The sequence below is a fragment of the Puccinia triticina genome, chromosome 18A (assembly GCF_026914185.1).
Source record: "Puccinia triticina chromosome 18A, complete sequence".
Classification (NCBI taxonomy): domain Eukaryota; kingdom Fungi; phylum Basidiomycota; class Pucciniomycetes; order Pucciniales; family Pucciniaceae; genus Puccinia; species Puccinia triticina.
Window position 1 is genome coordinate 3,536,413 of NC_070575.1, and position 14,276 is coordinate 3,550,688.

A 14,276-nucleotide genomic window follows, 5' to 3' on the forward strand; every position below is an offset into this window, starting at 1 on the left:
GTAAAAAAAATAATCAATATGTTTTACTCAAGATGCCTGGACTGCACCAAACTTTACATCTTTCATCTCAGTGACGGTACACTTCATCACTGAGTATTTTAAGATGAAGGATGTGATGCTTGCCATTCCTCATGTTCACGGTTTGTCTTGTTGATTTTAATTGTTTGATGCGGTTTGAGGTGTATGCAAAACTGATAAGTAACACTTTTGCTTTCAGGGATCAGTACACCAGCAAGAATTTTGCCAACATGTTCTGACAGTTTTGGCTTCCTTGAGAACATTCACATCATCTGGGCCAATAATGGAACAAAAAACAACAAGATGACTTGCACCAGGGAATCTTGGGGGTCACTCCCCAGGGAGTGCCCTACCTTGTATTTTTCATAGCTTGGTGCAATGTCTACTAAATCACATGGATAATAAAACATGAAATGATATACAACTATATATGAAGTATCCATAACTCAGCTGGAACACATCTCCAACTCAGTATTAACTAAAGTGGACCACAGAACACAAAGTGTTGGTAACCAAAGTTTAACTAAAGTTTAAAGCCCCACTCATGAAACACTGTTTGTACCAGAGGGTGACATCAATCTGAATGGTGTTGGAACCATTTCACCCTCCTGTACCCATTGCTGTGGCCTCAACAGATTTTTGATTGGTGTGTGATTTGTCACCCTATTGTATGTGCATACAATAGGGTGACAAATTGTAGTCCATCAGGGCAGTTAAAGCTAAACTTTTCTTGAATTTTACCTTCATTCACTCTGCAGAAATCCCCCTCTGGTATGAAAAGTGTCTGATTTGTCACCCTTTGTACATGTGTACAATAGGGTGACAAATCAACCACCAATCACACATTTTTCAGAACAGAGGGGCATTTGCAGCTGAGCAATTTATGAACTGTGTCACCCTCATGTAGTAGTACCCAGCCAAAATACAGTTCTCCTGCTCTTGTGCAAATACACAACATTTTTGCTTTTTCTTCATCCAAATCTAGGCAGTTGTGTTTCAGGTGTGATGTATATTTGATGAAGGCAGTTCATCCCACTTTCAAAAAATTTTGTAGATGCAAGAGCTACCTGATTTTGAAATGTAGAACTTCAGTTAGGATTGACATGAACTTGACTTCAAGATTAATTCAACGGATTTGAATGATATTTCACGTCCAATGGTTACATATCACTCCAAATTGGGTTGGTCTATAGTTCTTGCCCAGTAATTGAACAATTCACCATCACATTTTAAGGACTTCTGCCACAGTTCAGACAAAAACTAACCCCAAATTCAGCTGGGGCACTCCCTACTCAGCCTAGCCCCCAAAGCTTCCGTGGTGGTGGGGACTTCATCTTCCCGGCTTTGACTGGGCTCAGCAGCTTCCTGGGTGTGTTGCCCATGTCATAAATATTGTGGCAAAGGCAGGAATCTCTGTCCTTGGATGCCTTGAAGACACCAACAATGGAGAACCACTATCAACAGCTGATATGGGTGGCTCAACCACCCCAACACCATCAACTAATAGTTCTGTGTCAGTGACTGATTGATCCCAAGTTGATGCAAACTCCATCCTCAAGTGGGTAGATGGCTTGAGCAACAGTGGGCCGCTACGCTAAACTACGCTATTTTAGCCCTAACGTTTAGCGTAGCGGCAAAAAGCGCTGTCCTTTTTTGAATAGCGTTAGTGCGCTGTTAGCGCCGCTACGCCGCGCTAACAGCACGCCAATTTTTGTTTAGCGTTAGCGCTACAATACAGCCGCTACGCTGCGCTATGTTGCGCTAAGGCGCTTTTAGCGGAAAAAAAGGCCTTTTTTGCCTCAAAAAGCGCTGTAGCGCAGCGTAGCAAACACTCTTTTGCGCCCTGCGTGCTTACCGTTAGCGCCCTTGCGCAAGTCTGCGCTAACGCTACGCTAAAAGCTAAAATAGCTTTGCACCCTGTGCGCGTAGCGTTAGCGCAGATGCGCGCGGTCGCGCTAACACTACGCCAAAAAATAGTGTATTTGCGCTGTGCTACGCTACACTAACAGCTATGGTAGCGTAGCTGACCCACTGTTGGCTTGAGTACCTTGGTAAATGTTTTACCACAACAATTCAACTGAAAGAACATGGAAGAATAAGATTTATTTCTTTTTGGGTTTACTTTGCGCACGGAGGGAAACTTGTTGCGCAAGGGAATTTCTGTTGACTCGACGTCACGTGACATCGGGCCCCCCTCTGTGCGTGCCACCAGCTCCCCTCAAAAAACTATCCGCACACGGGGGTGCCGTGAGGTGACAGGTGGCCGGGCTGAAGCACTCCGGCCATCCGGAGGAAACAATCCCCTTGATGACCGGCACAGACCGGTCATTGAGAGGGTATATCACATCTCTCTCGATGACCAGCATTCCGGTCATTGAGAGGACACATCCCCCTCAATGACCGGTACAGACCAGTCATCGGGAGGCTACATCCCTCTCGATGACCGGTACAGACCGGTCATTGGGAGGCTACAATCCTCTTGATGACCGGAATAGACCGGTCATTGGGAGGCCACAATCCTCTCAATGACCAGAACAGACCGGTCATCAGGAGCAGCGGTGGGCAGATACATTACTTTACATTACGGCAGTGAAATTGGATAACATAACATCTTTTTAGTTATCCAAATTGGCCAACTTGGTAACGTACAAAATTTGTGCAGTAAAGTATAGTAAAGTAACTTTTTTTTCAACCTGATTTTTTATGTTTTTGGTAATGTAACTTTTTTGATATGGGATTTTTGTAAAGGGGGTTGTGATTATTGAAAAAAAGAGCAAGTTGGTATCATGTCTGTAGCTTAAACTACAGGCATGTAGCTGTTGCTGTGGGATGCAGCGTCACCCTGTTGTTGCAAGCCCGCGTGACTGCGCAAGTAGGCGCAGTCACTGCGGCCGCAACCCCAAATGCAATGTCAGGTGACACTGCGGGCCGCAACGACACCTATTTGCCCGTAGTGTTATTGGTTAAGGCTCGCCTCTCTGAGGTTAGTGATGTTTGGAGTTGTGGGTTCAACCCTCACTCTGAACAACTTTTAATCTTGCTTCCTGGCAGCATACTGAGTTTATGTGGTTGTTTAGTGTCATCTTGAGCAAACATCTTGCTCATATTGATATAAACAACCACAAATCAGGGCCTTTACCAGAAAGTTACACCAAAGTTACCCAAATCTGGGAAAAAATGTAATGTAACTGGTTTTGTTCAAAATAACCAGGGAACGTAACTAGATAAAATGGAGCCCATTTTCTGCAGGAGATATTGTAACTCCAAATTAGATATCTGTAACTAGCAGATAACGTAACTGTAAAGGCTACGTTACCCTCAGAGTTATCCATTTGGAGAACGTATCTGCCCACCGCTGTGACGGGAGGCCACAATCCTCTCAATGACCGGAATAGACCGGTCATTGGGAGGCTACATCCCTCTTGATGACTGGCATAGACCGGTCATTGAGAGGCTACATCCCTCTTGATGACCGGAATAGACTGGTCATCAGGAGGTTACATCCCTCCCAATGGATGACCGGAATAGGCTGGTCATTGAGAGGACACATCCCCTTTGATGACCGGGATAGACCGGTCATCAAGAGGTCACATCCCTCTTGATGACCGGAACAGACCTGTCATTGAGGGGACACATCCCTCTCAATGACCGGTCTATGCCAGTCATTGAGAGGGATGTAGCCTCCTGATGACCGGTCTATTCCGGTCATTGAGAGGATTGTAGCCTCCCAATGACCGGTCTGTACCAGTCATCAAGAGGATTGTAGCCTCCTGATGACCGGTCTATTCCGGTCATCAAGAGGATTGTAGCCTCCCAATGACCGGTCTGTACCGGTCATTGAGAGGGATGTAGCCTCCCAATGACCAGTCTGTACTAGAGATTGCCAAGTGGACCCGCGCGCAGGTACCCAGGACCCGCGGGCGGGTACCCGCCACATGGCGTCGGGTACCCACGCGGGGGTGCCGTGTACGGGTCTGGGTGTGGGATTTTGGGCAAAAAAGCAGCAGGTACCCAGATACCCTAACTTAACACAATTCCCCCCTGGTGGGAGGCTCGCTGTGGCTGGCCGCAAAGCGGCCCCTCCCGCAGGGAGGGACTTGCGCGTAATGTCAAAATTTTGGCTGGGAAAGAAATCAAAATTGGCTGGAGGGAAAATAGTAACCCTCAGCCAGCCTCCCCCTCAGGTCCTGTGGACCTGCCCCAGAGCCAAAAGATACTTCTGGACCTCAGCTTTCATTTGGCACTGGTCTCATCTCCTCAATCCAAACCATTTGCACTGTACTAATGGTTTAAAAATAAAAAAAAACATGAAGAAATGTAAACTAAGGATGTGCAACCATCATGCCTGGTGGATCCTGGATCCGCAAACCCGCAGATCCTACACATGTAGTGTTACATTTTGTTGCAGAAAGGAAATTCAATTGTGCATATTATCAGAAAATCCAAAAATGGATCTTCAGACACCAGGGAGGGATTGGTTGCACTCTCCAGAGAGTGCCAGACCGTAATTTCTCCCTGGAAGTCTGCCAGATGTGAACCATTCCCTCATGTGTAACTTTATTGTGGTTCAGCTGTATGGTTATACTGAACTCATACTGAGTTATTCCATATCCAATCTTGTGTGTTCCAGTGAGTTAAACTCAAATATTGGTTTTCTCAAATCAATTGCTCATTCTGGCACCCACAGGGATCCTCCACTGGCCAGTGTGTACTGGAAATCAAGTGGATACACCCTCCAATTGAGTACCAGTATGGACATGCATTGAGTGGCAAAAGCCTCCGCTCAATGGTGGTTTGGAAGGCCATCAAGTTGAGACATACTCCAATAAATGAGCCTGGGTACTGGCAATCAATTGGAGAGCTTCACTTGATGGCCATGTATATTACCAGCCATTGATTTGAGACATCCTCTGCTCAATGACCAGTTTGTAAGGCCATCACATTAAGTTTTTCTCTTCTCAATGACCAGTGTGCACTGGCCATCAAGTGGAGCCACCATCCAATTGATTACAGGGTAATAGGCTGTGAAAATCTCAGCTCAATGACCAGCAAACAATGGTTGTTGAGCGGAGCCTTTCTCAGCCTGGTGAACCGGCATGCACCCCACATCGCGCTGGGAAAATCCCAGCTCAACAGCCAGCATGTACTGGTCATTCAGCTGGGCTTTTAAGAGCTCGGTGGACAGTATGTACTGCCTACTGAGCTCGTAAAATCCCAGATAGATGACCAGCATGTGCTGGTCATCGCGCGAGGGCTTCCCTGGCTTGATGACCTATGTACTCCGGGTTTGAGCTCGGAGAGCCAGGGGGCTGATGACAAATGCATGCTGGTCACCAAGCGCGGCCTCTTCCAGTTTGATGACCAGTTCGTGCTTGTCGTTGAGCCGGAGAAGCCCTAGCCCGATGACCAGCACATGCTGGTCATCGATCTGGGCCTATCTGAGCTTGGTAGGCAGTTTATACTCACTACAAGGCTCGGATACGCCCAGCTTGATTGCCAGCATGTACTGGGAGTCAGCTGGGACTTTACCAGTGCAATGAACAGTACACACTGTTCATCAACTTGCAGTACATGTGCCAGCGACTTGCCAATGTCCACCCTCACGTTCGCCCGAACCTGAGGGTGGACATTACATAAGAAAATAACACTCCCCGGGGGACACAGGGGGATACAAAACCAATCCAAGTTTCCCCGCGCGCCCATGGTTTACATGTGCCCACCTTCAAACCACCAGACAATTTTTTTTTAACTCTTTTCCTCACATGTGCGTGCCACTCCTGCTGTTCCAAGGCCAATAATTTTCAGTGGTCTGGATACAGCAGGTCTGCAGTACCAAAGGCTTATCTAGCAGCCTGTGCTACTTAAGTGGCATGTGATAAGAGCAATCAACACCACATTTTTGCACCATGCACATGGAAACAAAGTTCCCTGTGAATAATGAATCCTACGTGCAGGAGAAAATTCATGGAAAATATGTATGGAAAATATGTGAAGACAATCAATCTAAAAGACAAAAGGCATACATAACCCAAACCAAGATGTGTGTGAGCATTTAAGAAGTGACTGTTTGCCTTGGAGGTCTCAGGCAAACTGTTGAATTATTTCTCCAGCTGTTTTCAGAAGCAAGGGGATATTGAAGTTCCCATTAACCTCCACCAATCTAGCCCCTTTTGGTGTTGAACAATTTTATTTGTGGCTCTGAACCCTGCATTTTTCAGTAAGTTTTAACTAAAGGTATGAAAATTGTACAATGTGTAGTCCTGTACACAAGGTGCGTATTCCGAAATGATAATAAGTGATTCACACTTCAGAATCTAAAATTCCTGAATGTTCCATCACTTAGTAAAATTTTTAGGGAAAACTAAATCCAGTAGTTTCACATTTTGTATTTCTGGGAGTCAAATTTCATGTTACACAGGTTTTCCTACCTTTTTCCCTGTTCTTGAAGGATATAAATTTGATACCAAACCACTCTCCCCAAATAATATCATGGCTGAAATATGTCACTCACTAGGATTCATCCACCATTTGGCTGATCCTCTGAAGTTGCTATACTTGACAAGTATTTTTCATAATGTGGTGTTGTTTGGTTTTTGAATTAAAACAATTCTGCAATGAAAAATATTGCCTGTCACTTGGATAAAGCAATATTTTTGAATAAGGATTGGTACATTCTTGGCGACAATTTTGTGCATTGAAGCTTGTGTTCAAAATTGTGATCATGATGAACCAAACACAAAAATTCAACAGAGCAATAATGATGTGTTGACATTGAGTGACAGATCATTTCACAACAACTTCACCTACAGTTACCCTTCTATTGGGGAGGAAGTTTAACAAAGTTACAGATGACATTGAACTCACATCATACCAAGCAACTGACAAAATTACGGTCTGGCACTCTCTAGAGAGTGCAACAAATCCCTCCCTGGTGAGAGCAATGTAATATCCTTCAGGGTTGCTTTGACCTTCAAAACGGATTCCTTCAATCAGTTTTGGGTCTTTTTGCTCAAATTTTTGGGTGAGGGTCACATCAGCACTGCTGTGAGCCTATGTCTCTTATGTGACAGCAGGACACAAGAAAAATGGGTGGGCACTGCTTGGATTTCTTGGGATAAAGAAATAACAAACAGTAAGAGAAAAAGAGAGAGAGAGAAATAGATGATCTGAGAGATGATATTCAAGGTTTTGTTGACCTGTAGGTGGGAAATAACATCCACTAGCAATGCTACTCCTTAAGGGAGTGCTGCCAAGCTGTGCCAGAGATTGCAACAGCCTCTTCTCACAATGGAAACGTGGAAGGTATCTGAATTAGACAAGTCTAATCAGCCACAATTTTTTAGACTTCTCTGTGGATAGTCAGGGTTCTTTAAAGGGAAACCTATGTGGTTTGTTACTGACAAAAACCACAGAAAAAGAAGGATATGAAGTGATTTGATCCTTGAGAGTAGATGTCTAGAGGTATATGTACCTGTGATCAAAGAGGAGAGAAACAAACAAGAGAGGAGAGAAAGCAGTCAAAGAGACAGAGAGGAACTCCTCTGAGATAATCAAGGTTCAATGAAAAGGGTACTAACTGTCAATATTCCTGTTTGTGATACTGGGAGTGTAGTGGCCTTGTTCTGGTGATCCTGGGTTGTCTGGAGGTGTGGTTCTGGTCTGCTGAAGTCTGTAGATCCTCCTCAGGCAAGGGTTTGGCGCGCCTGGTAGCGCTGACACGTCACAACTGCGCATGCGCGCCACAACTCAAGAACTCAGGGAAGGAGTAGAGTTACAGAGAATTGGTAAGTTGTAACTAGGGTTAAAATTGCATGAGGAAACAGAATATGAAGTCAAAACAAGGATATCTCTTAATATGAAAAAGATATGAAGTAATTCATATGTAAAAAGTAGAAAAAGGCAGACTTTAGGTCAGCTGTGTTGACTCTAAGGCTGACAACTGCCAATGAAACTGTCTATTCAGTTTTTTTTGTACATGTTTTGCTGATTTTTAAATAATTATTTAGTGATTTTGGGGTTGAATATCCTTCCTTTCCCTGCCAGACTTCAGACATTAGGTGTAAGCCTCTCCTGCGGAGAGCCCTCCGGGCGTTGTGAGACTCCAAAAGCGGTTTGCACCTCTTATGGCTGAATTTAGAGAAGTATGTGTGGGGAAACCCCTGCTTCTCTGAAAGACAAAGACTGACAACACCCCCAGCTAGGCTGGAAGCAAGAAGACAGTGGTCTAGTGTAGTTGAATACTTTTCTCACAAGTGGCTCACAATGGACTGTGTATTGCAAGATATAAAGCTAGTATTTTATTATGTGGCGGAGAGTGTGAGGGTGACAATTTATTTGAATCTCGTGGGGGGAATGATCTCCTTGATTGGATTCCATGGGGGGGAAAAGGAAGAGAGAGCCCCTCCTTATATAGGAAAATGTGAGGCATTTGTGCTGGTGGTCTATGTACATGAAGGGTTTTGGCTGGTGTGCCTTTACAAATGCTGTGCAAATACAGCTATGTACAGTGTGGCAGTGTATTCATGAGCAAATTTAGCTGGTGATCTAGTTACAAGTGTGGCTTACACAGCCCTCTGGTTGCTATGGAGTCTTCTCAAGTGACCTGCACAGCTTTCTGTATTGCTGTGTAGTCTGCTTGAGTGACTTGCACAGCCCCATGGTTACTATGCCGCTCTATTAATGTGGCTTGTGGTTGCTAGGTTACTGTAATAAGTGGCTTGTGGTTGCTACACAGCTGCATATGAGGCTGGCTGGTTGCTACGCAGCCACATATATATGTAAAAGGGTAGTATGTAAGCTATATACATGCAGTTTTGTAAAACTGTGTATGTAAACTGACGGGAGTGTGTGTATCAAAAGATGGTGTAATGTAACACTACATATGTAAACTAGAAATTTTTGAATTTTTCCATCTAGAACTAAAGCGTCTACCACAGCGGGGTCCCCTGGACCCTCCGTTTGAGAGGCTTAGTTAAGCTAGCCAGATACCCGCCAAAAATACCTGCGGCAGGCGGGTCTTCCAGGTACCCGGGTACCCGCTGTTACGGTCACTGATGGGGTTGATTCCTCGAGATGACCGGGACAGATCCTGGTCATCAAGGGGAATCAGCCCTCTCGATGACCGGGACAGACCCCGGTCATCAAGAGGAATTGAACCCTCTAGGTGACCCGGACAGATCTTGGTCATCAAGGGGAATCAGCCCTCTCGATGACCGGGCCAGATCCCGGTCATCGAGAGGAAACAACCCTCTCGATGACCGGGACAGAACCTGGTCATTGAGAGAAAACAACACTCTTGATGACCGGGACAGGACCCGGTCATTGAGAGGAAACAACCCTCTCGATGACCGTGACAGAACCCGGTCATTGTGAGGAAACAACCCTCTCGATGACCGGGATAGAACCCGCTCATCAAGAGGGTTGTTTCCTCTTGATGACTGGTACAGACCCCGATCATCAAGAGGAAACAAGCCTCTCAATGAGCGGAGTCTATGCCGGTCATCGAGAGGGCTGTTTCCTCCCGATGACCAGGATCTGTCCCGGTCATCAAGAGGAAACAACCCTCCCGATGACTGGGACAGAGCCTGGTCATCGAGAGGAACCATCACTCCCAATGAACAGTCTGTAGCTGTCATTGAGTGAGGGTGTTGGATAAAAAAAATACAAGTACCCGCGGTACCCGCAAAAAGTACCGCTGGTACCCGCTTGCGGGTGCCGTGTACGGGTACGGGTGTCTGAATATCACAAAAAACACCGCGGGTACCCGGGTCCACTTGGCGATCTCTAGTCTGTACCGGTCATCAAGGGGATTGTTTCCTCCGGATGGCTGGTCTGTACCGGTCATCAAGAGGGATGTAGCCTCCCAATGACCGGTCTGTGCCGGTCATCAAGGGGGATGTGTCCTCTTGATGACCGGAATGCCGGTCATTGAGAGAGATGTGATATACCCTCTTGATGACCGGTCTGTGCCGGTCATCAAGGGGAGTGTTTCCTCCAGATGGCCGGAGTGTCTCAACCCGGCCACCTGTCACCGCAGGGCACCCCCGTGTGGGGATAGTTTTTTGAGGGGAGCTGGTGGCGCGCACAGAGGGGGGCCCAATGTCACGGGACATTGAGTCAACGGAAATTCCCGTGCGCAACAAGTTTCCCTCCATGCGCAAAGTAAACCCGTTTCTTTTAATTATAACTTCTGTCTACACTAGATACAGCTTAGGATTGATTAAACAAAACTTGTTGTTACCTAAGAGCAAGCAAGAGACCACTGTCTCCCAGTTAGATGGTGAGATGGAAAGATAAGAACAGTGTCCTTTCTCTGAGTTGCTAAGATTGATCTGATTTGACACACTGATCATTAGCTTGAGTACTCTTATCAGTTAATAAAACTTTTGGTCCTTACTAGGTTGGACCTTTCTGTTCTTTTGGTCCAGCTTATTGAGCTTGGGAGAAACAATGTATGAGTGATGCAAAATTGTCTGTTTTAAGAAAAAACATATGCTTTATTTTAGCCTCTTGTTTCTCTCTCTTTCTTAGCTTGGAACTGGATGACATACCAATTGACTCTCCCACTCTTTGAGTAGAATTGGTTTGTTCTGTCTGTTCCTTTTGGACTTTTTCTAAAGGAATATGATGCGGTGTTAGATCTGCATCTAGATCAACACAACAGTTGGATATCAAGCCGCTTACCTTTGGAGCTTGCTTTGGTTATCCTTTCTGCAAGTGACTTGTAGCCAGGATTTCCCTGCTTGTGTGGTTAGCACCTGCGTACATACATCAGAAAATGTTAGAGCATCCACATCAGTTGCGGATTAAGGGAGGATTAGCATAACTAATCCTCCTCGGCAACCACATTGGGTCTGATTTAATCGGACTAAACTCCTCCCGGGAGTATGATTTGGAGTAAGCGGGAGTAAAGTTACTCCTTGCTAATCCTGGGAGTAAGTGCTGCATGCAGACACTCCTCCCCACCCAAAATTATGCACCAAACACAGCTTACATAAGCTGTAGGTGCATACAACATACTTACACATCTTTTTATCCCACACCAATGCGGTTGCCGGCCAGGATTAGCGCTAATCTGGGAGTAAGCAGATCTGTTACTGCTCGAGTTACACCCGCACCAATGCAGATGCTCTTATCAGTTTTTTCTGCCCTGCTGTGGTGGCTTGGACTGTGGGTTTGAGATCCCGGCCTCTTCCTCAATTCATGAGATTGAGGCCATTCACATAGGTGTGTAACTTCACCAATCATGGATATGCTTGAGCTGCTTTCCAAGGCAACTGAGATGCTCTGTGCATCACCTTGAAGCCTGCTCTCATGAGGCACCTTCTCACCATCTGACAAGGTCTTTCTGATCATCTTCAAGGAGTTGTTCCTGCGGCCCAAATAGCAGAAAAAATCAACCAGTACCTCTTTAAAAACAAGTCTACATCCATGCAATGAAACTTGATGCTCAGTTCAAAGCAAGTTTCTGGAACAACCTCTCCTTCCTCATGGAGAACTATGGCGCAATGTCAGTCAATGGATTAGTAGCACAGTTTCTGCAAGTTCCTCAAGGCTTTGCTAATGGTATCAAACCTGGCAACACCAAACAGGTGAAGCAAGCAAGCAAGCAAAAAAAAAAAAAAAGAAACACAGCCCATGTTGTTGTTGTTTTTGTACCAAACCAGCACACACATTGACAACATGGAATCAGAGATGAGCAAATATTTAGAAGAGGACAAGGGAATGGCCCCCAAATTTTGAGTTCCAGGGGGTGTGAAAGGCCCTGCAAGGAGCACTCACCCAAAGCTGCATGAGCAAACTTATCAAATAATAGAGAAAGAGAATCAACACCAGCAAGACATGCATACCAATGCCAGTGCTGCTTGCATGTCAGATAATCGTGCAGTTTTTTTGGGTCCCTGGGGGCTATTTGTTTATTTATCTGTAGATATTGAAGCCAATAGCTTTGATATTCTTGCGTACTGGGCTGGTCATCAACAAAGCTTCCCCATCTTATCAAAGATGGCATGCCGGGTTTTTAGCTATTCCAGCTGCCAGTGCTGCATCTGAGCAATTTTTCTCCAAAGGTTGCCCCTTACACTCTCTTGGTAACACTCTTCCCTCAGGCCAAATTAATGTTGTTGAGAAGATCTTGTCTCTCAAGGAATGGTCTCAACCCCTGGAAGAATCAGCTCATTCTCCCTCTTGAGCCTCTCGATGCCCCGGGTGTATCCGGGGCATTGGAATCAGATGCCGGGGTCCGAGCCCCGGGGGCACTCCCCGTGTCTCGGGGGAGGTCCATCCTCTTCTCTTCTCTCCTCCACCCAGCCCAGTAGCCACACCCAGCCCACACCCACACCCAACCCACGCCAGCCGACGATGGACGAGCGGAGCTCAGCAACAGCAGCACTCAACCAGATCATCACCAGAAACACCCACCGAAAAGCACGCCACTCGATAAACACAACCACAGCCCAGCAGCAGCAGCAGCTGGCCAGCAGCCGGCACCACTCCCTCACCGCGCCCCTGAACGCCGGCTTCCTGGCCCGATACCCCTCCGCCGCCGGGCCAGGCCCCGTCCCCGGGCCCTCGACGGCCTCCGACGACGACGACCCCTCGCCCGCCGCCCGCCCCCACGCCCTCTCCCCCGCCCCGCGCCCGCCCCTCCTCCAGCACTCCCCCGCCCTCGCCCGCTCCTACTCCGACCACCCCAACAGCTCCCGCTTCGTCCCCCGCTCCCTCGACGGCCGGCCCCCCGACCGCATCCCCACCGCCAACGCCCCGCCGGCGCCCCATCCCGCCGCTCAGCTCGAGGCCAAGGTCGTCATCCTCGGCATGCAAGGTCTGTCGCCTACCCCTCCTTCATCGCGGCTTGGTGCCAGCGCTGATGTTTCTTCGCAGGCGTCGGCAAGACCTCCATCGTCCACCGCTACACCACTGGCTCCTTCTCCTACTCCCTCACCTCGACCATCGGCGCCTCGTTCTGCACAAAGAAGCTCTCCGTCGACGGCTGCAAGGTCCGGCTGCAGATCTGGGACACGGCCGGCCAAGAGCGTCAGTGCCTCCCCCTTCGCGTGTGTCCAAGCGAGCCCGGCTGACGTGTCCCGCCGAGACAGGCTTCCGCAGCATGGCGCCGATGTACTACCGGGGCGCGAACGCGGCGATCCTGGTGTACGACATTACGAACAAGGACTCGTTCCACGACATCGAGAACTGGCTCGCCGGTCCGTCCCTCTCCCCTTCCCTCCCCCTCAAAGAGACACGCTGATGAGTGGGTGTGTGGGCGATAGAGCTGCGGGAGAACATGAGCGGCGACCTGGTCATCCAGGTGGTCGGGTCCAAGGCCGACCTCGCCCCCGCCCGCCGCGCCGTCCACATCGACGAGGCCCAGACCCGCGTCGCGGCGTGGACGGCGGCGACGGGCGGCGCCGAGCTGCTGCTGGCGCCGCGGCCGGGCCCTGTGCTGGACGAGGGCGGCGAAGGCTACGGGAGCCCGGTGGGCATCACCGAAGTCAGCGCCAAGGACGACTCTGGTACCCTCCCCCCCCTCTCTTTGTCCTGTCCCCTCCCCGTCCTGTGCTCACGCTTTGCGCTCCGTACACAGGCATCGAGGAGCTCTTCCTCATCCTCTCCCGCCGCCTCGTCCTCCGAAAAGCCCTCATCGAAGGCCTCCGCTCCCAAGCCTCCCGCGACTCCGTCCGCATCCACGCCCAGAACCCATCCCCCCACCACTCGCTGGCCGACGACCACGCCCAGCCCGCCGCCGGGCCGCGCCCGCCCCCCTCGGGCTTCTGCTGCTAGCCCTCCTTCGCCGCTCACCCTCCACAGTCCCCCCGCTTCCTCTCCTGTACACTCCCCTCCCGTCTTCGCTTCATGTGTCTCTGGTGTTGTATTGTCTTGTTGCCGCATCCTCGTCGTCATCGTCTGTCCCGGATGATTATTTATGTACGCTTTCCTGGAGGCTTGGCGCGTTTTGGGTCGATCGGTGTGGGGCTGCCGGGGGCCAGGCTGGACAGACATGGTGCACTCCACATGGCTCTGTCTCCGCACTCTAAGCCTGTGTATCTGCGTGGGTCCTCCATGCCCATTGGTCTGGCCAATGGTGCATCGCTCGGGGCCACACCCCTCACCCCTCGAATAGCTACAGACTCGCTCAAGTTGGTTGTGTCTTGCCTTGACAAAGCCCGGAGGGGCAGTGTCTCCGCAAGTAGAGGACCATCCCCTGTGGAAGGAGGGCTAAGGAAATACAGCCTTGGGAACCCCCGAACTCAACACTA

The 14,276-nt window shown here is 48.6% G+C and overlaps 1 protein-coding gene across 1 annotated transcript; it reads left to right on the forward strand.

Annotated features, from left to right (window-relative positions):
• Positions 1-11,453: 11,453 nt before the first annotated feature.
• On the forward strand, positions 11,454-13,800 carry PtA15_18A391 (uncharacterized protein; the record flags this gene model as incomplete). The annotated part of the gene is made up of 7 exons (XM_053164925.1): positions 11,454-11,609; positions 12,808-12,841; positions 12,901-13,053; positions 13,116-13,223; positions 13,290-13,369; positions 13,472-13,532; positions 13,655-13,800. 7 exons carry the CDS (start codon positions 11,454-11,456, stop codon positions 13,798-13,800), a joined length of 738 nt encoding a protein of 245 aa, XP_053028886.1.
• Between the last annotated feature and the right edge of the window lie 476 nt (positions 13,801-14,276).